This window comes from Trachemys scripta, chromosome 18 (genome assembly GCF_013100865.1).
Source record: "Trachemys scripta elegans isolate TJP31775 chromosome 18, CAS_Tse_1.0, whole genome shotgun sequence".
Lineage (NCBI taxonomy): Eukaryota > Metazoa > Chordata > Testudines > Emydidae > Trachemys > Trachemys scripta.
In genome coordinates, this window is record NC_048315.1 from 3423016 (window position 1) to 3449266 (window position 26251).

The following is a 26251-nucleotide window of genomic DNA, read 5'->3' on the forward strand; positions in this document are numbered from 1 at the left end:
TCTGTTTCCCACACTGCTGGTTTTTATCTGATCATAGGGTAGATTGCCTCACCTCTGTGTGCCTCAGATTTCCCCTCTCTGGAATGGGGATAGAAGTGCCAGTCTAGCTCCTGGGGGAGTGGTGGGGCTGAAAACACTGATCTTTGCTAAAGTGCTTTGAGATCCTTGGGCACAAGGTGCGAGAGAGAGGCAAACGAGTATCATTCATTCCTCTCTTCTATCTTTCCCTATGTGAACTCTGCAGCAGCACATACTGGTTGGAGCTGTGGGGGCCTATGACTGGTCCGGTGGAGTTTTGCTGTACGATTGGGTAACCAAGACGGCCACTTTCCTGAACGAATCTAAAGAAGCAAAATACGGCTACCTAGGTAAATAGCACCCCCCGCCACCCCAGGGACAATCTGATTAGGTGGTGGATCCAATTCTGCTCCCAGTATAGTTAATGGGAGGAGGTTCAGGCCAAATATACCAATGTGTGGATGGTGTTTAGTGGACAATGTGCCAGCGTTGAAAGCATTAAGAACAGCAAATCTCACAGGAACTGGCTGGATCTTTATTTCCTGCAGCTGGGAAAGGGACTCCGGGGGAAGCACTTTCCCTCTTACCCAGCAGCATAGTGGTCATTATCACTGATACATCATTATACACCATGGCATCGTTTGCATCTTGTTAATATGCATATGTTTACTGTATAACGACTCTCAGAATGATTGGAATTTTTTTGGAGCCTATGGGTAAATATTTCATGTGCAGCAGATACTGGAGAGCAAACAGCTCCTGAATCATTACAAATCTTGGCCTGGAATGGTGTAAAATTTTTGCTTATTAACACAAGTTCTTTATAGCATCGTGAGTCCTGTACCTCCTGATATTTGACTTAGCTTCAAAAATCTCTCCATTTAGTTTTAGGTGCCCTGAACTGTGTGTCTTATATACCCGCATAATAATGCTTGTCCTATCTTCTCCTTGTCACATAAACCCCATGAACTTTCTTTTTCTGCATCCCACAGGGAGTATTACTTCCTTCACCTTCATGATGGCTTTTTAACCTGTCAGCCTCCAGAGGCAATTAAAGCCAGGACCAACATGTGTATATTTCAGATAACCATTCAGGATCTGTGATTAAATGCTAGGGATGTGTTCAAAATTTTGTTGAGTGTTGCTACTGCAGAGCCATTTACATGCTGTTGTGACAGTTGTTGTTGCCCGTTGGGGCACTGTGGCTTCAAATTCAATCAAGAGACCAGGCATCACAAGCTGTTAAAAGGGATGACTTACGAGCTTTGTTGGCTTTTTCTCTCAGACAAGTTACCATCTCCTGTTATTTCCTCATCAGTCTTTTAAGTGAGATGGTATCAGACCAAAACCGTGGACCACCACAGTCTCAAACTTTGTGGATTTTTGGTTCCTGCTCCAGATCTAGATGTGAATTTCATTACCTGTGATGGGCCAAGCTAAAACCCCAGATCCAAAGTGTGTGTCATTGGCTTTTTGGCTCAGTGATAAAGCATTGTATTGATCATGTGTCATTTCTGCTCATTGTCTCAATGCACAGGGTACAGCGTGGCTGTGGTGAATGCACAAGACGGTGCCTGGTATGTTGCTGGAGCTCCGAAGCACAGCATGACAGGGAAAGTGCTGGTGTTTAAGAAAGATGGCTCAAAGCAAATCCTACAAGGAGATCAGGTACCCATGCTTTGCTCAGTCTTTGCCAATCAAGTGGGTTGACAAAGCACTAAGTACGGTGGAAATAGATGGACTCCACATGTCTTTATTGCAATGCAGCCATTACAGACCATTTTTCAGCATTTGCTTCCTCTAATCAGAACTTCCCCTGCATTCTTCTAGAGGCAGATCATCCAGAAAGTTTTGGGGATGTTAGAAAAATTCAGACAACTGGTGTTGTAGATAGCTGAGGGAAACAACTGGGGAAAGGATGTGAGCCCAGTTTGGATAAGAGGGAGGTTTGAAAGAGGTTCAGATAAATGGGGTTAGACTATCATTGCATTCTGATACCTGACCCCTCAAAAAAAAAAACCTCCAGTCACTCCGACTGGAAAAGGTATCCTCCACTGCCCGTTGTGAAATTGTTAGATAGTGATACTGGTGCTGTTACTCCGGTTACTGGGGCCCTCCTCAAAGATGCCTGCATTGTGATAATAGGAGTCATGAAATGATCCCTATATAGACAGAGGGACAGATGACTATGCAGAAATCTGTAGTTCTGTAAAGCACCCTGACAGGTGCAAAGGGCACCAGAGAAGGCTATTATTATGAAGTTATTGTTTGTTGAGAATTCCAGTGTAAAACCTGACTCTCTATCTGGGGCGCAGGTTGGGTCTTATTTTGGCTCTGAACTCTGCTCTGTGGATGTGAACCAGGATGGGGAGACAGACTACCTTCTTGTGGGAGCCCCGCTTTATCACATCTATGGGGAAGAAGGAAGAGTTTATGTGTATCGGCTTCAGGTAAAGACACTGACTTCAGTAGTTCTGACTTGGTGGGAGCTTTCCTACCAGTTCCTTGAAATACTTCTGTTACCACATGCTAGTGGTGACAAATAAAACCCTTATCCTTGGTGCTTTCCCTGTATAGTCTCTCAATTATATCAATTTGGTGCCCAAGCATAACTCGTGGACTGTCTTGTTGTATCAGAAGACCACAGAATGATCAGTCCTGTCTCATTTACTGGACTGTGAAAGAGAAACTCTGGAATAGAAATGGCGATATCTTTGTGGCCTGGTGTAGATTTATTACACAGCATGATGAGAAATAGAAGTTTGTGAAATTGTTTCCATCTCCCATCCCACCTATTGTTATGGACCCTGTCCCATAGAATGAAGCATCTTTCTATTTTGATTATTTTGTAGCCATTTTTTTCCATCCCCCATAACCACTCTGTGAAACAGCATTCCTTATAATGATTGTTTTAAATTAATATACATGTCAACTGCTGTTGGAACGGCTTCCAGGGGAGTTCCCCAAAAGTAGATCAGTGGGCATGCCCACCTGCTCAGTTCGTGTACAAGATGCACAGCATACAGTTCAGGAAGATGGTTCATGCTACATCTCTGCTTTGAAATCCAGTGTTATAAAACATGCTGTACCCACTGAGCTATTAAAGAGAAACTAAACTGAAACCAAACTTTATGAGTGAATGCAAAACTCTTGTTTAAAAAGAAAAATTGTTGAAACTGGCAAATCCGTAATAGAACACGGGATTGATTAGCCTAGACTAATACATATATTTTTTAAAACAAAATATTCGACAATCACTTCCTCCTTTGTTTTCTCACTGAGCCCTGGTGTTCTGTGTATACCTTGCAAGTGCTGATGACATTGCTGACACTACTTAAGCCTTGTCTACACTAGGAAGGTGACCTATTGCTGCTGATAGCTTTAGCTGAACCAGAACTGAACACAGTTTAACTGAAAATGTAGACCCAGACAAACCGTGTTCAGCACCGCGTCAGAAGCAGCTAATGAAACTTGCGTCGGGTACTTCTAGAGTGGCTGAAAGCAGCTGGTGGCCTCACAGCACGTTCAAGACATCTGTCAAAAGCCAAATAATGCACCCCCCACACACATTGAGGCGTATTCTATGAAGCAGTCTGGGGAATGTGACGTTCTCAGCTACTGTAGAGCAGACTGCAGACTTGGGGAATTGGCTATTGCTTTTACTTGGAAGGCACTCAGATACTATGGAGATGAGGCAGTATAAAATCCTACGGTGGATATGTAGTGTTTGGATGTTGGTAAGTAGTGTAGGAGCAGCTGATTTCCAATGTTTTGGTTATTTTTATTTGTAAGAGTGCAGATGTACCCCGGCTCCTGCTCTCATTGACTCCAATAGCAGACCTTCAGAGGAATTCTTTAATTTATTGTTTAAAGCTTTGTTGTTCACCTTCGATCCTTACCATTCAAAAAACAACAACCTGCTTTCAGGAGCAGCAGGAATAACCTCTTGGCTGTTTTTCAGAATGGTTACTTCTCCTGGGTAGGACACTTAAGTGTCCAGAGACCATCTCCTTTTGCAAGGTTTGGGTTTACTGTGGCCAGCATTGGGGACATCAGTAGGGATGGATATGCGGACATTGCAGTTGGAGCCCCCCTTGAGGATCAACTTTCGGATTCTTCTACCTTTGGCAGCATTTACATCTATAATGGTGATAAGAATGGGATCAGGAGCACCTTTTCTCAGGTAGGGAGGAGTCCTGTGTGAATCCTAAGTGCAATGAGGGTTAAATGTGGGGTAGGGGGAAGAGCATGTTCTTGTGGTAGAGGGTTCAGAGTCAGGACTCCTGCATTCTATTTTAATTTCTGACACTCTGTGCAGCTATGAGCAAGTCACCTGGCCGCCCCGTGCCTCAATTTATCCATTTCTAAAATGGGCATGTTAATAATTCCTGCATCACAGGGGTGTTTTGGCAATCAAACCCATGCTTTTATCCAGCCTGGTTTTCCACTTCTTGCACGAGCAGTTCCTTTTACTCTGGAAAATCACCTTATTACCAATTAAACAGTGAATCAGCCTTGAAAAAAGAAGTGGCTTGCTTGATAAAAGCACTGGGGCTTTTTCTTTTAATCTGAAACGAGCTTGAATTTGCTAATTTTCATGAGCCACCAGACTCAACTCATTCTCAGGTTTGCAGTTCCCTCTTACCAGAAATGCTGCAGATACCAGAGTATATCACTGGTACTCAAAAATCTCATTGTATGTGGATCAAAAGATGCTCCACTGATGGTGAGTGCAGATTGGAGGCATGGGTGAGAAACGTGAAGTTGTGTGCCAGGTGACTTGTGTGAAAAAGACTCTGTAGGCTTGACTCATCAGAGCTGCTTCTTAAGCTCAGCTGGCTGGCAAAGCCCTGCATCTTGGCAGGGGGTTAGACTAGATTTCCTTTGCGGTCCCTTCTAACCCTATGGATCTATGATTCTAAAGTGCTCACTTGAGGATGTGGCTTCCACACCTACCGACTAAACACCCTCCATTAGCAAGTCTGCCTGTCCGTTGCAGGAAGTGCATCTGAAGAAGTGTTTTTTTTACCCACGAAAGCTTATGCCCAAATAAATCTGTTAGTTTTTAAGGTGCCACCGGACTCCTTGTTGTTGCAGAAAGTGGGAACGAGCAACAGGGGCTGGATCACTTGATGATTACCTGTTCTGTTCATTCCCTCTGGGGCACCTGGCACTGGCCACTGTTGGAAGACAGGATACTGGGCTAGATGGACCCATGATCAGACCCAGTAGGACCATTCTTAAGTGGTTAGTTCCCTATCCTGGATATGTCAAAAATATCACAGGGTGTCACTCAGAGCAGTCCCATGTTAACTGGAGAAATATCCCATCTTAAATGTGTTGATCTTTTCCTCCCACAGAGGATAAGAGCAGCTGAAGTTGCTCCAGGCCTCCAATATTTTGGACAGTCCATTGATGGTGGTTTTGACTTCACTGATGATGGTCTCATAGATATTACAGTGGGATCGTTTGGAAATGTAACTGTGCTCCGGTAGGTAGAGATTGCACCTGTACCCTAGATGTTGTTTAGTGGTTCCATTATTGTTTAAAGTATCACTGGGACATATATTAGTTATTCTGTTGATAAAAAAAGTTTCCTAAATCTTTCTCTGTTATGTAAAGGCTTTAGGTTAAGTTAGAAACTTTCTGCCTTTGAACTTCCAATGCAGAAAGAACAAGTTACTAAACTTGAATCAATTGTAATGTAGGGCTTCACTGGCCCCTATCTTTGTGCTCACAATCCTGCATGTGCAGTTTAGGTCCATGTAAATAGCTTACAGACTTCAGTCAGTACCTAGACATCTAAATGATCTTAAGGGGGGTGGGTACATTTCACAAGGCATGAGGTTTAATTTGCACCTGCATTTTTGCTCCTGGAAAATGAACTGCACATGAAAATTAGAGAATTTGCACCAATAGCTGTGATTTGCCCTAGAAACCTGGAAGAGGTACAAGTACCCAGATTTACACCTGCAATTCAATTACAGGTACAAAAATGGAAACCCAGTTTTGAAACTCTTCGCCCACAGTGTTGGTGGGTTCAGATCGTCTGTTCCTTTGGATTTTGAGATTTCACTGCATTCTTGACATTCCCAGCCAAAGCTGGAAATGTTAGAAATAGACCAGTCTGGCCGAGCGCTGTTGGTCTGTTGAGATTTCAAGAAGGCAGAGACTATCAAGTGAAATAGTACAGAGCCAGTTTACAACCCTTGCTCCTTGTTGAGAGGTGCTCCTGGCATGTTTCCCCTGTAAAGCATCAGTCTGGAAATTATACTTATGTTCATCTTGTCTACTTGCTTATTGGTTCCTGTTCTTCCCCTCTAGCTCCAGACCAGTTGTCAGATTTAATGTCACTATGAGATTCACCCCGGAGGGAATATTCGTTTTCCATAACAATAGCATCATTACTGCAGAACTGTGCTTTAATATGAGCTCACCTTTAGAAGCATCCCCGCAAGGTAATGAAATATGAATAATAATGAGACCATAAGCTGCAGGCCGGGGCTGTCATGAGGATTTGGGACTGACTCTAGAGGCTGTTCTGTACCGTAGATGTATAATGTTTCAGGGCCACATTCCAATATACAATTAATGAAGAGAAATAATTTCTCTTGCTAAAAATCAAGGAGCCAAATTCGCTGTTGGCGTAAGCAGATGCAGCTCTTTTGTGGCTGGGGAAGTTGCACCTGGTTATTCCAGTAGAGAATGTGGCGCTAAGTTGCTGTACTACTTGTTATCCGTCCAATCCTTCGTGATTGCTTATCCCTCACATCCCGGAGGTGCAGCTGTGATAGGTGCACTTGGCAGCAGCTTGACGCCCCACACAAAGCAAGAAGTTCTTTGGGTAGTGCCCTATGGATGTGCCACTTAGGCACAGGGGCACTAGTGCACCTAGAGTGGAACGCCCATAGAGGGACAAATCTAGAAGTTCTGCACAGGGTGAGTAACCATTTCATCCCGTTGCTCAGTTTAGCACGTTTGGTAATTTGTTTCATGCATCTTTAATCCTTTAATTCCTACTTCAGCTTGTGTCTTTGAGTCTAAACCTTTAAGATTCCTGTAGCAACGTGCCTAAACCTAATAGTGCATCTATTTCCCATGGTTTGTGGGCATCACTTTTTCCCCATACAATTTAGAGCTCTGATTGCACTTTGTTCACAGACTTTAGTTTCATTGATCCCATGAAGGGTGTCTCTGAATTTAAAAAAAAATCCCAATCTGTGCTTCCAGAGACTTGGCACTTACCCATTCGCTACACTGTGGACTTGGATGTGAGGATGAAGAAGAAGAGAGCCCATTTTGAGGATCAGAAGTCCACACTGAGCCAAGAAAAGCAGGCCAATGGACCTGTGTGTGCTGAGCTGCTGCTCAACATACTGGTAAGTGATTTAGGCGCTTAGCTCTGAAGCTGGGATGGAGTCACTTCTACCACAGTGAATGATGCCACCCCTGCATTGCACATCTCTTTTGAGGAGACAATTGCGGTAGCTCTCCTGGGAGCTCTCTCCACATAATGCTCCAGAAAAAAAAAAAAAAAAAAAAAAACAGAACTAGGTGTGGAATCTGCCTCAGAATGAACCTATCTTGAAGCAGCAGATAGATTGTGAAGGGATGGAGGTTAATTTTTTCAGCTAAACTTGCTTTCAGGTTCTAAGCAAAACAGCCAAGGGGAAACAGCTCCTTCTTGGAGCTGTGTGTCACACTTGTAACTCTAAGAGATATGTAGGAGGTCATGTGGTGTAGACAAAGGATGGTACATATGATTATTCCCAGCTCTGCCACTGACTCCAGTGTGATCTGGTTTGAATCAGATCAACATTTCATGCTTCAGTTTGTAAAAGAGAACTAATGACACTTACATACCTTTCTAAATTACTTGGAGATCTATGTATGAAAAGTGCTATACAAGTGCTCGGTGTTATATTTCCCCCCCCACCTTCTTCCTCCATTAAGTAACTGGAAGCAGGCAGGACTCCAGCATAATTTTGCATAGGTTTCAGCTGACTGCTACAGCTTGCATGCAACACTTGATGAATAAGGGAAGCTCTGAGTAACTGAACAGGAAAATTTAATTCCAAGGCTATGCCTGGAATTCTGGGATATTGGAATGTTGGTCAAATGAAACGTCATGTCTGTTAGAAACAAGAATTTTAAGAACTGAAGCAAACAAACATTTCTGGCTTTTCACTCCTCTGTGCTTTGTTGTCTAATGGCATTTGGAAAGTTACATGTTAGGATATAGGCCAGTTATACAGAGAGTCACTGATGTACAAACACTACTTTACATTCTAACAGCCCATATACCTGTCATGCCTACACATTTTTCTTATTTTTGTTTTATTACAGCCGTGTGATTATGACTGTTTCTCTAGCATTACTCTCAAAGTCAGCTACCAGCTCTCTAATAGCAACGAGAACATGGATCATCCAGCTCCCATACTTGATAAATACCAGGAACCTGAGGCCTATTTTCAGGTAATAAAATACATTCCTAGAAGCAACTGGCCCTCTCACTCCCCAATATTCAAAGCCTTTATCATAAGAAGTCTTGGCATTGTGTTTTTCTTAGCAAGTGCATGTCTTTTCCCTACCCCTGGCTAAAGACAATATGACCTACAGAGACTTGAAAAAGGTACTTGCAGGGGCCCAATTTTCCCCCAAAGAGTTACCCATATCCGGTATGGAGAAAATCTAGTCCCTGGGTTCTTTTCCCAACTCAGCCACTGACTCACTGTGTAACTTTAGACAAGTGATGTTCTTCTTCGAGTGATTGCGCATATCGATTCCAATTAGGTGTGCGCGCGCTGCGTGCATGGATGTCAGAAACTTTTTCCCTAGCAGCTACCCGTCGGGTCGGCTGTGGAGCCCCCTGGAGTGGCGCCTCCATAGAGCTCTATATATGACCCTGCCAACCCGGCGCCTCCTCAGTTCCTTCTTGCCGCCAGTGACGGTCATTGGAACTGTGGCGTCTTGTTCAGAAAGCGCTCCTTGTTTCCCGAGCTCTATTTATTTAGTGTTTGTTTTCCTTAGTTAGTTTAGCACCAAGTGCAGGTCAGTTGTAGCAGCCTTCCCTCGCAAGAGACAGGTGCAGCGATAGCCCTACCTCGACGACTGGCTGCTCAGGGGGCACACCAGGGAGCAGGTGGAATCTCAGGTCCAGTTTGTCAGATCCACTTTTGAGAAATTGGGCATCCTCCTCAATGTGAACAAGTGAACCTTATCACCAACCCAGAGAATAGAGTTCATCAGGGCGGTGCTGGACTCGGCGCAGGCAAGAGCGTTTCTGCCGCAGACGCAATTTCAAGTCATGTCAAACATCATTCAAGGCCTCAGGTGGTTTCCGAGCACTACTGTAAGGGGTTGGACATCATACACTCCATCTTCCAAAGGTGGGGGTTTTCCCAGGTCGATCTGTTCGCCACCCACAGCAACAGGAAGTGCCCGATGTTCTGCTCCTCCCAGAATCACAGCCCAGGCTCGGTCATGGACACATTTCTGCTACCCTGGGGTGGCCGCCTGTTGTATGCCTTTTCCCCATTCCCTCTCATGCACATGTTCTTCTCAAGGTCCACAGGGGCAGAGCGGAAGTAATCCTGGTGGTCCCGCCGTGGCATCAACAACACTGGTACACCACGCTCTTGGAACTGTCAGTGGACGCCCCGATTGCGTTGCCACTCCATCTCGACCTGATCACTCAGGACCATGGTCACCTGTTCCACCTGGACCTCCAGTCCCTCCATCTCACGGCTTGGAAGCTTCATGGTTAAACCCCATGGAGCTTCTGTGCTTGGAACCTGTACGGGAGGTCCTACTTGGCAGCAAGAAACCATCCACCAGGGCCGCTTATCTAGCTAAGTGGAAAAGGTTCACTTGCTGGTGTGCCCAGCATCACACACCTCCAATCCAGGTGCCTATCCCACTCACCCTAGAAAACCTCCTACACCTAAATCAACAAGGCCTGGCAGCAGCATCCATCAAGGTACACCTCTCTGCTCTCTCGGCTTTCCACCCAGGAGTATCTGGATGCTCCGTATTTGCCAACCCCATGGTGGGACGTTTTTTCAAGGGCCTGGAACGCCTCCATCCCCAGATTAGATGACCAGTCCCTGTGCGGGACCTGAACTTGGTCCTCTCCAATCTAATGCGGCCCCTGTTTGAACCGATAGTGACTTGCTCCCTCCTCCATCTATCGTACAAAGTATCTCTTCTGGTCGCCATTACCTCAGCACGCAGGGTGTCTGAGTTGAAGGTTCTCACCTCTGACCCACCTTACATGGTCTTACACAAGGATAAGGTGCAACTTAGGCCTCACCCAGCCTTTTTTCCTAAGGTTGTGTCACATTTTCACACGAGTCAAGACTGCCCGTTTTCTTTCCTAAGCCTCATGCCAGTAGTCAAGCGCAGAGGCTACACTCATTGGGTGTTCAGCGGGCACTAGCATTCTACATCGAGCACACTAAGCCGTTCAGGAAGTTCAACCAGCTGTTCGTAGGGGTAGCAGACCAGATGAAAGGACTCTTGGTCTCATCTCAAAGAATATCTTCCTGGATCACGTCCTGCATCCGCACATGCTACGAGCTGGCCAAGGTCCCAGCCCCGGCACTTACGGCACATTCCATGAGGGTACAGGCCTCGTCAGCGGGGTTCCTGGCCCAGGTCCCAATACAAGAAATCTTCAGGGCAGCGACTCGGTCCTCAGTGCATACGTTCCCCTCTCAGTATGCCATCATCTGGCATGCCAGAGATGATGCAGCTTTCGGCAGAATGGTACTCCAATCAGTGATTCCATAACCCTGACCCCACCGCCTAGGTAAGGCTTGGGAGTCATGTAATTAGAATGGACGTGAGCAATCACTCGAAGAAATAAAAACGGTTACTCACCTTCTTGTAACTTATTATTTGAGATGTGTTACTCATATCTATTCCAGTACCCACCTGCCTTCCCCTCTGTCGGAGTAGCCGGCAAGAAGGAACTGAGGAGGCGCCAGGTTGGCAGAGTCATATATAGAGCGCTATGGAGGTGCCACTCCAGGGGGCTCCACAGCTGACCCAACGGGCGCTGCTGAGGGAAATCTTTCTGACAACTGTGTATGCACCCACCTAATTGGAATGGATATGAGCAACACATCTCGAAGAACAACCGTTACGAGAAGGTGAGTAACTGTTCTTTCCTTCTCTGTGCCTCAGTTTACCCATTTACTAAACGGGGACGGAACTCACCTCAATTGAAAAGGTGGTGAGGAGTCATTAGTTTGTTTGTGAAGTGCTTTTGCAGATATAAAGCTCTATATTATGTAGTATTATTAAGAGCTATTCTTTGAATGAAGATTTCTGCATTAACAAAGTGGTACAATTTTCTATTTTAAAAGAGGTATTTTAAAATATCTTCTAAATTATATTTTGAAAAAAATCTAAATCAGAATTCGGGCGTTTCAGCTTCTAATTAGCTGGTTTTAGTATCATGGTCTCTCGTTTATATTTTATGAGTGGGGAAATTCTTATTAGCTAATTTAGCTCTATTTTTGAAACTAGTCAGTCTGGAATTTAAATCAGTTTCTGACAAATGCAGCAAAGCTCTACGATGAGGCAGCATTTTCCTGTTTATTAATATGGAGAACTCCAGTCACAAATCAATATCTAATAACTATGCCATCTAGATGAATCAGGGCAATACTTTGCAATGAGTGCTCATTTACCATTACGTAGTAAGCAACAGAGGGTCCTGTGGCACCTTTGAGACTAACAGACCAGGTGCCACAGGACCCTCTGTTGCTTTTTACAGATTCAGACTAACACGGCTACCCCTCTGATACATTACGTAGTAGTATATTACTGTTCAGTTTGATCATCTGAGTTGTGGTAGTGGTGATAGACTGATTTGCTAGCAACCAAAGCACCCATCACCTAATGGTTAATTATCATTGGACTGCTATGGCAGTATCAGCTATAGATGCTAGATTTATATTGGAGGATCAAATTGCTGATTAAAAAATACTGGCCATTTCCCATGATTTGGTTCTTCCAGAAAAATCAAATCAGTCTCATCTGTAAAACATGCAGTGTGTTTGGAACTGACTTGAACATATGAAACTTTAATTTTGAAACTTGTATGGCATTTCTAGAAATTAACTTTTCTAGTTTTTATTTTTTTTCATCTCTGTACCTTGTAAGAAAGTGATATTTGCATTTAAATAAATTGAGATAGGGAGAGAGTAAGTCAAATAATATGGTCAGACTGATTAAAAAACTAGAATAATATTTCAGCAATGAAAGGGGAATAATAAAAAAGTAACTTACACGATTCAGCCACAGAATGGTTCAGATGACTCCTAGTGGACGAATGGAAGGGTTAACAACTAGCATCTCTTTCTAATGTGCTGAGAATGCTGGATTGCGAAGGGACCCAGAGGAAATATTCAGAATGCTGACCTTGTCACCATTGAAGGCATTTCATGTTGCTGTGAATCCTCCCATTAGTCCTTTTTCTGGCAATCCCATCATAATTCAATAGCAACCTGTTAGTGAGTCACTGCTAGAGGTTTCTTCAACTCCAGCTTTGCCCCTTAGATAGGGTTATGCGAATCCCTGGTTTTGGGGAAAGCGTTCTTGTACATGTGAGTGTACGTGGTTTTTAATATGCTGCCTCCCAGAGGGGGGAAAAAAAAAAGAGGGGGAAAAAAGTCCCATTAAAACCAGAGTTCTGACCAACTAGTCTGACTCCATCACAGTGACTCCCACTCCTCTCTCTAATTTCAGCTGCCTTACAAGAAGGATTGTAATAACAAAGCCATCTGTGCTGCGAACCTAACCTTGAGAAGTCAGACTCAGTGAGTTGAAATGGTTTTATTATACAGATTTCGTTCTTGGTATTGCTATAAAATGACATATGGACTTTGTTAAAATAATTTGTGTTTTTTGTCTCCCTTTGTTACATTAACATTGATAAAGTATAACCCATCTGTTTTATGTCTCATGCCTGCTTATAGGAAGAAATTAGTGGTGGGGGACACCAAGGAGCTGACCATGGACATTTCTCTAGTTAACAGCGGAGATGACTCCTACATGACAACCCTGGTCTTGAAATACCCTAGAAATCTACAGTTTAAAAAGATGATCCCAGAGGTGAGATCATGAAGTGGCTGTCTGGTTCAAAACCAGGATGGTAAGGAACAGCCAGGGTCAGAATCCATTGTTATTCACTCACTGCCCAGGAAAATTCTCTTGAAATAAATGCTTATTTTCCAAGGATGTCTTTTTGGCCAGTGGTAAGATGTAAAGCTCATCTATAGGTGCTTTAGTAATAAATCAATGATCAATAAGACACATCATACACAGAAAAATAGGTAAGGCTCTCTTGTATACTTTTATCAGGAGTTATGCATGAGTAAACTGTATTCTTTCAGAAGCACTGTGGCCTAATGGACTAAACACAGGACTGGGAGTCAGGAACTTCTGAGTTATAATCCCGACTGCCTCTGACTTGCTGGGACTTTGAACAACTCATGTAACATCCCGTCTCACTTTTCCTAGTGAGGCTATTTAACTACTGATAAATGTTGTGAGAATTTTTTTCTTTTATGGGCTGTACAGAACCTTTTAGTGATTTGAGATCCAGATAGTTCTTCGAGTGTTGGTCCCTACATGTATTCCATATGTGGGTATGCATGCACACCATGTGCCTGACTGAGATAACATTTCTAGCAAGTCGGGTCCGTTGGTTCATGCCTCCAGTTGTTTTCCTTGTGCTCTGAACTGAGAGTTTACAGGGTGCTAGGGACCAATGCTGCTCTAGTTCCTTCTTACTGCTGCATGGCCTGAGTTGGAATCCTGTGTCCGAAGCTACTTCCGTGTTTATTCTTCAAAACCTGTGTATATACTGTAAATATTTTTGTATTATTCTTAGTAGTGTTCATTTGTCTAGTTAGTGTAAATTAGTCCTACCCGAGTCCCTGACTTGGGGAGCTTTTCCCAGTGAACAAGGACTATGGCCAAAGATCAGCGATTTAAGGGGGATCTTCTGCCCTGGTTCCTTCTCTGTGAGCAATAAACACCAGTGTTGCCTATACTGCCTTGGGGAGGCTCACATCTCTGCTAAGTGCAACATTTGTCACTCCTTCCCTCTCAAGAGCTCTGACTAAAGAAACATCTCATGGAGAAAACCTTGAGACCCAGACCTGGGCCAAGGCGACCAACTTGTACAATGGCCTTAGTGAGTGAGCAGCGCCCCTCTGAGCCTGAGCACAGGAGCTGAGGCCAGAGCTGCTAAGAATTGATAGGCTTCTCATTAGGAGCAAGGAGCACTCTCAAACGCAAGGAAAAATCTGCTCCTAAACTAAAAAATCCCTCCCCCATTCTGTCCAAGTCTGGTGAGTCCTCGTGCACAACTCCAAAGGACTTAAGTCTGCTCAGACCTCTTGGGGATGAAGGTCTGGTGCAAAAGAGTAGGGATACGTTGGTACGAATTTGGGTTCCGATACACTGACCAAAGGATCAGCACCATCAGCCCTGTCTGGGAGCTACAGACTTAGACTCTGCTCTGGTGCTGGCCTGCCCCTGCAAGGAACCGCTGTCCACCATAACTAGGGATGCACCGGATCTGTCGGTCCCAGCCATTGGAACATCCTGCACTCCAGGACAGACCTCTGGGAGGAGATGGAAATACTCCCTGCTTCCATCAGCCGGAGCATTCGTCCACCAGTACTGATGACTTGCTGATTGAACTGGAGCCTACCTCCTCATCTGCTGAGCTGGAGGCTCCAGAAGGTCTTAGATCTGTTCTCCACCCAGATATAATTATCCAGGGGACCAGTGGTACCCAATGCCATGGGATCCCCCTCAACCGGTTGACTCTTCCTACTGGCATCATTGGAGTCCATGGGATCCCTATGCTAGACACTCCAGATCTCTGCATGAATCCCACCTACCCTCTCTTTGCTGACACCAACCAGCTCCTTCAGGGTACAAGAGAGACAAAATTGATCCAAATCTGCTGGGACCAGTGGTGCGGACAGGTGAATCCTTCCCGATGCTAGATGAGGGGGTTATTCAGTCTTCGCCATCCTTGCCTGAGGTCTACAGGCAGTATCAAGAGCTCTTGCAGTGGGTGGCAACTGAGCTCCAGATCCAACCCAAGGAGGTACAGGGTACTCAGCATAGATTCCTGGATCTCCTGCCGTTTTCTGGTCCCAGTCAAGTGGCCCTTCCTGTTAACAGATTAAATTAAGGTTTGGGGTATATAGGAAGGTTATTTCTGAGTTCAGGAACACTGAAAGCAAATACTAACTTCCTAGTTTCAGAATTACTGAGAACAGATCTTGGGCTAGTATAAGCTTTGGATTTATTCAGTATGTTAAGGCCATAATTGCAGCATGATGAAAAAATTTAAATGAAATTCAAACACTGCCTTCATGTTGCATGAGTAAGCCAGCCGTATTAGGGTGTATTCAGCAATGGCATACATAAAATGGAACAGCTGAAAAGGGAGTAGTGTTGTAATGCATTAAACCACAGCAGCACAAAGGGCTTCCTATTGCTAAAATATAGCCAGAACTAAAGAGTCTGGGTCAGTTAGTTTCCCCATTTTTCAAGTTAAAACTGATGAGACTTTTAAATTACTTTATCAATTTTTATAAGGGACAGAGTTAGTGGAGGTCTTGAAGGACTGGACTGTCTTCAGGGCAAGGCTATAATCTGTATGTTGGGTTCGTTGCAGTGTTTTTCTTTTGCAATATATGGAGACCATAGAGTAACTTGAACTTTTTTTACAACCAGTCAAATGTGGGTATTTGTTATTTATCTCCACCACACTAATCCAACATGTTTAATGTAAATAAAGTGTTCTGGCAGCTTGAATCAATTTTGCCTGCCTATAAAAGGCGTTTTTTTTACGAGACTCATAGCCTGTATTGAAAATACCTGCTCTAAATGCCTAAAACGAGGCCTGAAAAGAAACCATAAACGGAACACCTCAGTGATGTTATCAGTGCCTAAATGGAGAACGCTTGTGATCTCCAGAACACCTAACTCCTGATGTTACGTGTGGGAGTGCACAACAGAACAAGTTGAATCTTCCAGCCTGTTTTGCTTCTATATTAAAAAGCATTCCTACTATTTTGACAGCCATCCTCTACTGTGATTCACTGCGATCAGCCAAAACCATCTGCACATTTACTCTCGTCCATGGCCTGCAAGATTGGACACCCAATATTCAAAAACACAATGGTAAGTCAAATGTCATTGTTTCCAGCTCTGTTCTCAGTGTTTGTTCTATTTTCAACAGCTGCTCTTGCACCATTATCTTTGCAACTAGGCCATAGCCTCAACTAACTCTCATGTATGGAGGTCAGCACTCTAGCTGACTGGGATATTTTGAGGATCACCCAGGCCAGTAACGCGTTGTCACTGCGTGTCCTGTAACCTTGGGGTGCCTTAATGCTGTGCTGCTATGGCTCAGATCCCTTACACCAGTAGCCTGCCCACATGCACCAGGTCTCACTCTGGCTTTCAGCCGTTTAGTTACTTCTGACACCAACAGCCCTTCCTGTCCTGAGTCCCCCTAAATTTCTGAGTTCTTAACAGGGCCGGCTCTGGCTTTTTTGCTGCCCCAAGCAAAAAAACAAACAAACAAACAAACAAAAACCTGTGGCGCGGCCGGAGTGGCAAAGCAGGGGGGGGGAAAAAAACCTGCGGGGCGGCCAGAGCCAGGGGGACTCCCTGCACTGCAGACGTGCCCCGGCTAGCATGGGAGAAGGGGAGGGAGTGGGGGGAGAGAGAGAGAAGGGGGTGTGGCCAGGGCTTCAGCGGGGCGCTGCTCCGGTTGGCGGGGAGGGAAGGACGCGGGCTGCCCTGCCGGGCTTGCTACAGACCTGGCACCGGCTGGGGCAGACGGAGCGCGCAGCCCGCTCCCAGCAGGGCACTCCCCTCCTCCGCACTGAACCAAGAAAAAAAAAGCAGCCGTGCTGCCCTAGGATTGGGCAGAATGCTGCCTTAAGCACGAGCTTGCTCGGCTGGTGCCTGGAGCCGGCCCTGGTTTTTAACTACCAGACACGACACACAGACTTTCCCCTCCTTGTTTGTCACCTCCACAGATACCATCTTACTTTGGTCCCCACACAGTTTGCACAACAAAGACCTGCTTGGAGTAAAAATAAACAAACGGTCTATTTCATAGAAAACCCACTGATTCAAAGATGAAATAGTGAGATAGCAAACATGCAAGTGACCCAGTAAATATAAAGATGCAACCTCAGGCTTTAAACATCCATATTAGATTAAAAAAACCTTTTTCTAATACAATTTACCTATTGCCTTTGAATAGTTTCTCAGCATACCCCTTAACTACATTTGGTGGGGGGCGAATCCAGCATTCACAGAAAGCTTCCCACCTACAGGCTCTTCCTGTCTCTGGATAGATTTCACTTCAACCCCTTTTATTTTAAAAGGGTTTGCAGTTTTATTTTTCAGTTCATTATAGATATTGAAAAGTGGGAAATTGCAAGTTGTCTCAGTGTTTTACCACAAACTCTAATGACCCATGATTTGTCTGTTCCTGGGCTGTACAATGAATAGTTACTTGAGTCCGGTTTTGTGTAAACATCTGGCTTGGGAGGTGCCTCTCCGTATCTGATTGCTCACCTCCCTGCTGTGAGGTGGAGCCAAAGCTTATGAGCACAGTTCTCTATATACACAAATTCATAACCATAGTCTCTATACATATCTCATGATGACCATCAGTTTCAGAACAGTAAAAGCTTCTGTAAAAGACCATACTCGATATACTTTTACAGTAAAATAACATAGTATGCGATCATTTGGTTTAACTGCTTCTTTTTAGGGGTTTAAACCCTCTATTCTCCCCATGAGGTGTCTGGACCCTGACTGTCAAACTAGCCATTTACATATATCTGTTTCTCGGCTGTTTTTCTATTATACATAGTAATATGTACCACATATTGGAGAGAAATTTGGACAATAAAATTATCTAACTAAATGTATTTTAAAAGTAGTACAGCAAGAATAAAAAAAACATTTGCATCTTACATGCATTTAACATACGCGATTTCAGCTTTACGCGGTCGGCAAAAACAAAAAAAGAGAAAAATAACAATTTTAATACTGTACCTGTAGTGCGGGCGATTCCGCCCGCCATCACACTCAATGTAATTTTGACTATACGCGATTTTTGCTTTACGCACTGACTGCGGAATGTAACCCCAGCGTAAGATGCAACAGACCTGTACGTTCATTTTGCTTTTTTTGTTTAATAATCTCTTTCTTCATAATAGGCACATTTTTCAGTGATTTGGCAATTAGATGAAGCTTTATTTCCAGATCAGACTGCGAACATCACTATTAACGTCACAAAGTAAGAAATGCCCTTTTCCACCTGTCATATTATAGACAGAAGAGAAAACATAAGTCACCTCCTATTTCCTCAGTACTTCTTCATTAAACAGCCTGTGGGAGCCAGTCCCATGGAAACCCTACTCATCCGTCCCTCCCTTCGTTTAGAAATATCCATGTATGTACAAACTATTCCCCTACCTGCTGAGGATTATAATTTATTTTCTCTTTGGAAATTAGAGAATGGGAAAGCCACCAAATTTATTTATTACTTAAGCAGGGTCCTGATTTCCCTTTTTCCTGCAGGACACCTACTACCCCTTCTTCATCAGTAGGGAAAATAGTGTATAGTGTATACTTTTTTCAAAAACACAGGCCCAGCTGTGTGCCGAGTGGATTTTTTGTTGAGGCCCAATTGATTTTGGGGAGGCAAGGTGTGGTGCGTACTAATTCCTTCCACCCACTTCACTGGAGTCTGGGAAAGCACGTTTTCAGAGTCCTTTGCTGTCCTTTGGGACGGGGGAAGTCTGTGACTGCTTTCTAGGGGGTTGGGGGGAAGGCAAGCAAGCCTTTAAAAATAATAAAAGCTGAGGCCATATTTATACCCAAGTAATCGGCACAAAATTGTACTTGACCCATTTGTCAACATTTTCAAACAAGATAGGAATCTAAACCTACGGTTTAGCACCTCTACAGCTGGACTTAAGTGTGGAAAATAAGGAATGAGCAGGTGCTCAGCATCTTTGAAAATCAGGAAACTGATTTTAGGAAACTAAAGATTTTATTTGACTAACTTTAGGCAGCTAAATCTGGAACTTTTGCCTTTCAACTCTACTGCAAGCATAGTTGAAGGGGAAGGTTTTTGTATGTTTCTACCATGCCAGCAAGCTTCTTGCACATGTGGGAGCACCCTTAACTATGATAGATGTGAGCATTGCTGTATGCTCACATATTGCACTTGTATTTGAAATATGGGGAAACAGGAAATGCTAAAAGAAAGGTCAGAATTCCTACCACATTACATTTATGGAGTTCAGACCGCTAGTAGCTCTGTGAAAGCTGCTCTTGACTGTACAGTGGCAATAATTCTTTTCATTCTCCTTGTATAAAGTCACTGTCAGCAAATGTCAAACTATAGAAGCTTTAGTGACAGGGAAAATAATTAAATATAGTACAGGTAGATAACTAAATGTTATCTTTTACCCTTTATTTTTAGTGTAAATGAAAATAGCACTGCTTTGATTGAAGAACACATACTTGATGTCAGATATGCTTTGACTGCAGTTCTTACCAAGTAAGTCTTGCGGAGTAGCCAAGTGCTATTGATATTATTAGGACATTTACAAACCTGTTTTGGAGGTAAAGTGAAGTAGGGGAACCTTGTTAAGACTACAGGGGTAGGCAACCTGCGGCACGCGAGCTGATTTTCAGTGGCACTCACACAGCCCGGGTCCTGTCCACCGGTCCGGGGGGTTCTGCATTTTAATTTAATTTTAAATGAAGCTTCTTAAACATTGTAAAAACCTTATTTACTTTACATACAACAATAGTTATATATTATAGACTTAGAGAAAGAGACCTTCTAAAAATGTTAAAATGTATTACTGGCACGCGAAACCTTAAATTAGAGTGAATAAATGAAGACTCAGCACACCACTTCTGAAAGGTTGCTGACCCCTGTATAATTTGTTATTTATGAATTGCTGTTCCTCTATAAAAAGGTTAATTAACCTTATTGTTTAAGATAGTCAACTATTGTTACTAGAATCACAAGATTACTGTAATTGCTAGATCCTAAGATTTCTTACTTAGTGTAACAACACTATAGATAGTTGGTGGTTCCCATTTTGTATGAGTCTCACACATCAAAAGGGAAGGGAGAAACTGAAAAATGTGATAGTAAGACCACCTAACTGGCAGGGAAATTCAGGGGCATCTCTAGTACCTGAAACTATTTAAATAGATTCTAGATTCAAGGGGGGGGAGGAGAGAGAGCTCAGTGGTTTGAGCATTGGCCTGCTAAACCCAGGGTTGTGAGTTCAGTCCTTGAGGGGGCCACTTAAGGATCTGGGACAAAATCAGTACTTGGTCCTGCTAGTGAAGGGAGGGGGCTGGGCTCAATGACCTTTCAGGGTCCCTTCCAGCTCTATGAGATAGGTATATCTCTATATATTATTATTTATTATAAGATGTTGTCCCTTTAAAATAAGTGTAGATAAACATGACTTTCACTAAAACTGGATGTGTGATATCTTCCCTTCTCTTCTATTTGAGGGATCTGTCTCTATCAGTTACAGAGTGAACTAATTTGCAGCAATAACAATGCAAGATCCATTTAGTTTGATTTATCTGTTTGTCTGCAGGCCAGCTCCAGTAGTATATGTGAATGTTAGTCAAGGACACTTTGAGACCAAAGAGTTCCAGTTTAATGTAGGTACAAAGTTAATAACATTGATGTAGTTGGATTTTTTAGGGCCAACCGTTCACCCTTTCTCATCCTGTGCATTTGCCTTTTTAGATCAATGGGGAAAACCGCTATGGCGCTCAAATTGATTTAGAGATTTTGGTTCCTGTCTGCATACAAGGTCATCCTATTGCAAGAATGAAAAAAGTAACAGGAACACAGGTATTTTTATTTTATTTTTTTTTAACTTTTTCAATGTGCGATTCCTCTTCCACAGACTTTCAGGAGAGCAGGTTTAGACCCTTACTGATAAGTAAAGCTAAGATTGTCACGGAGGTTGTGAAATCTGTGACTTCCAGTGACCTCCGTGACATTGGGGGCCCCCAGAGCTGCCCAGCTGCTGCAGGCAGCAGGGGACTCAGCAGCAGCCCAGCCTCCATGGGATCCTCTCGCAGCTGCCCAGCAGCTGTGGGTAGCAGGACCCCACAACTGACTGGCTGCCGCCCCGGCAGTGACCCCTGAGCTGCCATGAGTAGCTGGGACTCCCCCTGCAATGGCAGAGGGACCCAAGCTGCTAAGTGGCTGCAGGCAGGGGTGCCTCCCCACAGCTCCCCTGCCATTATGGGTGGCGGGGGACCCCCCCCACGCAAGTGCCACTGGGGTCCCTGCAGCTCCCAGCCACTGCAGGGGCGGGAGACAGGGAGCTGGACCTCCCCCCCCCCCATTTTGTCAGGGATGTTTTTAGTAAAAGTCAGGGACAGGTCACAGCTTCCATGATTTTTTGTTTATTGCCCATGACTAGTCCATCACTTTTACTGAAAAGATCCATGACAAAATCATAGCCTTACTGATAAAACATATTCAAGCGTGGGTTTCCTATAGAATCCAGGAGTATTTTCTCTAATTTTCTATTTCAGGGTTTACATATTGTAACCTGTCAAATTCATTCTGCTAATCCAGGAAGTTTGCCAACCTAAGAGCATGTGTTTAAAGCTGGGTCTATACAAGTGCTAATGTAAAAAAACAAAAACAAAAAAACCCAACATTTTTTATAATAAAGGAATGCCTCAAATGTATTAGCAATATTAGGTCAGATCTTCATTTTCCATAGTGAGAAATGAAAAGTAGGCTAGATTTTACTGCAGCTTAAAGTCATCAGTTTTAATGATCTAAGATTAAAAGTTGCAGAGGAGCTTAACGTTCAGAATAAGGACTTCACATATGGAAGAACCACTTTTAATATTTGAACTGTGAAATGTTTCAAATTTTTTTTTTGCAACAATGGATCTTCACCTATTTTAGCTGAACACTTAGAAATTATTTAACTCATGGACAGAAGAGGTCATTTACTATCTGCACCATGCCAAATGTGCCAATGTTAAAATATTCCAAAACTACAGCAAAGGGCGTGGCCGTACAAGGACACCATTTTGTGATCTCTCATTCAAAGGTCCATTTTGATCAGTGGAAAAGGCTGCTGTTGAGCAGAACATCACTGGCAGAGCTGAAGTTCAGGACTTCTCTGTGAAACTTTCGGAGTTGCTTCTGTATGCCTTTCAAGGCAGAGGAGGAGGATAGCTTTCTCTTGTAGTTGACCTCTTTCAGAAGTTTATCTGCCAAATAGTGCAGCCACAGGACATTGCTATGGGGGTGATAGTCAGCCCAGTTGTTGGCATTCTCTTTTTTCATCTGCCTATAGATATCAAACTGGTAGTCACCTCTTCCTTGGAACAGCTCTTTGTCAGTGGAAATATCACAGAAGATAGTCAGCCCATCTTTCTCCATCCTAGATAGGGTGTAATCTATGATGTTCACATGAATTCCTTTCGTGGGGATTGTATAAACTGCTCCATTCAAAGTATAACTGAGCTCTTTCAAGTTGGTTTTCTTCACCAGAATATTCCCCCAATGCAAGTCTCTGTGCTCAAAGTGCAGTCCCTCCTCTGCCACAGCCAAGGAAGCAGTAACTTGATGCAGCAGGCTTTTTGCTGTTGCCACTGAATTTAGCTGCTTCTTCATATTCTCCAAGTTATTGCCTCCAAATTCAAATTCCAGGACCATGAACAGCTGCTGCTCTCCAAACAGGTCTGGCCGGTCATTTTCAGATCCGTTCAGTTCGTGATATTTGTCCCAGGCTTTCAGAAGATGCTTGGGATATGCCCCCTGGACACAGTGCACGGAGTACAAGTCAATGAAACCTACAGTCCTGTTCTCTACCTCCTGAGATAAAAGGCTGAGCTCCTTTGAGATTATCATCTCTGGCAAGATCTCACTGAAGCTCTTCTGAGCTTCTCCATTGACCCTCTCAGTCCCCTCAACAGGAACGATTTTTAAAGCCACAGCTCCTCTCTCACTGTTTGTTTGGAACACCTCCCCAAATACTCCTTCCCCAATCTTCAAACAGTTCTTCATCTTATCTGGGGGAATACATTGCTCAAAGGAGATAGGACCCTCCTGTTGACATTCCCCATACACCTTTTCTGCATCTGTGAGCATCACCTCCAGAACAGAATGGGACTTCATGGGAGTCAGCAGGAGCACGGAGGAAGTGGGCCAATTACAGTAGCCAACACTTTGAATGAACGAGGACTTATGGTACCCTGCAAGCTGAGATTTGGAGGAGGAAGGAGTACAAGGGATGCTGCCACAGGCACTTTCCTCGATGGAAACTTTCTTTTTCTTGTGAAGAGTGAGAGATGCTCGAGCCCTAGCCCACCACTGGGAGTCATTGAGGAAAGAAGAGTCACACAGAAAAGACGATGACATCTCCAGGGCATTTTTCTCTCTTCCTTTTTGCCTCATTTGTTCTTGAAAGAAGGAGCCATTACCCTGCTGCCATGGAGTTTTTGAATTCTTGCGTCTGACAGGGCAGCGCCGTGCCTGTTTCCCCCATCGGCTGGAGCTGAACCCACTGATACAGGCCTTTCTACTGGTGCCTCCATCACCATCTCTGGGAATGACCTTGCTACTTCTGGACTTCTTTACTGAGATTACAGACAGGGCAGAGGGGGAAACTGGCTGCTGACAATCATTTTCCCTCCAGGAGGGCCAAGCATCCAACTTATTATTGATCTTCCTGTTAGCCAACCAGGTTGGTACCACTTGAGAACTCAAGACCACCAAGGGCTGAAGTCTGCTTTTGTCCGTGCTAAGGTTCCAGCTCCTTTTCTGAGAGCCTCCTCTCAAACCATCATGTGGCTCATCAGGACTGGTATTATCTTGTACCAGGACATGGGGCGTCCCAGTAATGGGCAGTGCAGCCCCAGGATAGTTAACACTTTTTTGCAGTCCCAGACTAGTTTCTAGCTGGCAAGGTCCCTGTGTAGTCCTCTGAGCCCTCTCTGCCTTTTGTGAGGTCAGTCTTTGGACATGATCTCTGCTCACAGTTTTATGATGGGGGGACACAGGCTGGCCCTGAGTAGGGACAGACTGTCTGTGGATACCTGGAAATGATGAGGGGACAAGCTGGATCGAGTCGCCCTGGGCTGCTTCAGGCGGTCTCCCAGCCCCACAGGGCAAGAGGACATAGCTGCTCCCAGATATCATACAAGTCGTCTGGCTCTGGGCACCTGGGGGAGAGGCTGTGCACGCCGGCTGGCTCCGGCTCCGCCAGTCTCCCCCCAGGGGGCTGCCTGAACTGGCGCTGGGATGCTGTTGGCCGGGAGAGACCCGGCCGCTGCCCCCGGACAGCGGCGGGGAGAAGAGCTCCAGGCTGCCCTCCAGCCCCGTCGCGGGCTCCGCGGTGCTGCTCCCCGGCGCCATGGAGCTCAGCTCGGCCAGGATGTTCCGGGGGGGGCCCTGACGTCGGCGGGGGGCCCGGCCCGAGGCCGCCCTCCCAGGACCGGGGGGGCCGTTCTCCTGGCAGCCCCCCAGGATGCTCTCCTCCTCGGGCAGGGGCCCGCTCTCCGCCCCGGGCGGCGCCTGCTGCGGGGTGCTGCAGAGCAGGGGGGGCCGCGCCCGCAGCCCCGTCCTGCGCCCCGGCGACGGGAGCGCCCCCTGGCGGCGCCGGCGGGTGACGTGTCTCCGCAGCGGGGTGGCGGGCACGGCGCAGCTATGGCGCTGCGGGCCCGGCCCGGCGGGGCCCCGGTTCTCCTTGGCCCCCACGCGGCCGCCTCTCCGCCGCCTCAGGCGGGCGGGACTGCGGGGCGGCGGGCGGCGGCAGCGGGGCTGGAAGTCGGGGTCCTCGGAGCCGGAGGACGAGGCGGTGGAAGTCGAGCCCACGGAGGCGGAGCTGGAGCTGAAGAGCCGCTTGCGGTCCAGCGGCGGCGACAGCCAGGGCGCCGGGGCCGGCAGGCGGCGCCGGGAGCCGCCCCGGCGCGCGTAGGTGCGGAACAGCCGCGGCTGGAGGCTCGTAGCCCGCTCCATGGCGCGGCCGCGCCTTAGCGAGAGCCGCCGAGCCCGCCCGCCGCCATTTCAAACCAAGTCTCGCGAGGCCGGCGGGGGCAGGGCGGCGAGAACCCGGCCAGGCTAAGTCCCGCCCACCAGGCCCCGCCTTCCACAGCCGCGGGCGGGTGCGAGCGCGGGGCGGGGCCGGGCTGTCGCCTCCCCCCGCCCCCCGGGAAAAGGGGTCGGGGCTCGCCCCGCCCTGGGTGGTGCCAGGTGCCCCGGGTCCGTTCCCCCTTCCCCCCCCCGTGCCCATCATCCCCTTCCCCCATTCCCGTCACCCCTTGGGTGGCCAGTGCCCGTCACCCCCTCCCCCGTTCCCGTCACCCCCGGTGCCCCTTGTCCAGCACCCCGTTCCCATCACCCCTCGGGTGCCCCGCGTCAGTCACACGCACCGTGCCCGTCGGTCACACACACCGTGCCCGTCGCCCCTCGGGTGCCCCGCGTCGGTCTCACGCACCGTGCCCGTCGCCCCTCGGGTGCCCCGCGTCGGTCACACGCACCGTACCCCTCAGGTGCCTCGCGTCGGTCACACGCACCGTGCCCGTCGGGTGCCCTGCGTCGGTCACACGCACCGTGCCCGTCGCCCCTCGGGTGCCCTGTGTCGGTCACACGCACTGTTCCCACCTCTGCGCTCCCTGAATGACTTTGTCCCGCCCCCATGAGATGATGAGGCTCCTTCGCTCTCAGTGCTTCCCGCAGGGCACTTGTGACTCTGGGAGGAGACGGACTAGTCCTTCACTGCTTCTGCCCCATTGAGACCCTGCTGACAATGGCCATGTTCTTTATTGGACCAGCTAAGGCCTTCAGGCTCTCACCTCCTGGGGCAGAGAGCTGTGTCTCCAGGACTGGCTGTACGGCACAATACATGACAGCACTATATAAACAACAGAGCACCCACCCTGAATGTAGTGAGTGCCGAAATGTTGATTTAGCTTTGGCTTTATCATATAATCCAAGAAATAGTCTCTGCTATAGTGAATTCTGTGGACTCCACTATCCTACAGTGCAGATGAGTCCTTAGTGCTCGAGGCAAACTCTTGGGGATAGATCGCCAATACACTTGCCTCACATACTGCAAGTAGGTTGTGGCCACACATCTCT

At 46.1% G+C, this 26251-nt stretch overlaps 2 protein-coding genes and 1 long non-coding RNA gene across 3 annotated transcripts in view; 1 reads left to right on the forward strand and 2 right to left on the reverse strand.

The window, feature by feature from the left end:
* LOC117867555 overlaps positions 1-12631 on the reverse strand; it is a 68484-nt gene extending 55853 nt beyond the window's left edge. Inside the window, exon 1 of the long non-coding RNA XR_004643438.1 lies at positions 12316-12631. This is a non-coding gene — a long non-coding RNA (uncharacterized LOC117867555). The remainder of the gene's footprint in view (positions 1-12315) is intronic.
* ITGAE (integrin subunit alpha E) overlaps positions 1-26251 on the forward strand; it is a 48537-nt gene that overhangs the window by 16606 nt on the left and 5680 nt on the right. The window contains exons 16-30 of the mRNA XM_034752689.1: positions 245-368; positions 1556-1686; positions 2334-2468; positions 3980-4201; positions 5379-5509; positions 6343-6476; positions 7249-7397; positions 8365-8493; positions 12775-12845; positions 13005-13140; positions 16138-16239; positions 18303-18382; positions 19577-19654; positions 20724-20790; positions 20879-20986. Of these exons, the coding sequence (XP_034608580.1) occupies positions 245-368; positions 1556-1686; positions 2334-2468; positions 3980-4201; positions 5379-5509; positions 6343-6476; positions 7249-7397; positions 8365-8493; positions 12775-12845; positions 13005-13140; positions 16138-16239; positions 18303-18382; positions 19577-19654; positions 20724-20790; positions 20879-20986 (1797 nt within the window). The remainder of the gene's footprint in view (positions 1-244; positions 369-1555; positions 1687-2333; positions 2469-3979; positions 4202-5378; positions 5510-6342; positions 6477-7248; positions 7398-8364; positions 8494-12774; positions 12846-13004; positions 13141-16137; positions 16240-18302; positions 18383-19576; positions 19655-20723; positions 20791-20878; positions 20987-26251) is intronic.
* Positions 21216-25170, reverse strand: HASPIN (histone H3 associated protein kinase). Its single transcript, XM_034752690.1, has one exon. It carries the CDS (start codon positions 25127-25129, stop codon positions 22226-22228), a length of 2904 nt encoding a protein of 967 aa, XP_034608581.1. The 5' UTR covers positions 25130-25170; the 3' UTR covers positions 21216-22225.

Coding starts and splice junctions, on each gene's coding strand:
- HASPIN (XM_034752690.1), bottom strand. CDS start 25,129: ATGGAGCGGGCTACGAGCCTCCAGCCGCGGCTGTTCCGCACCTACGCG.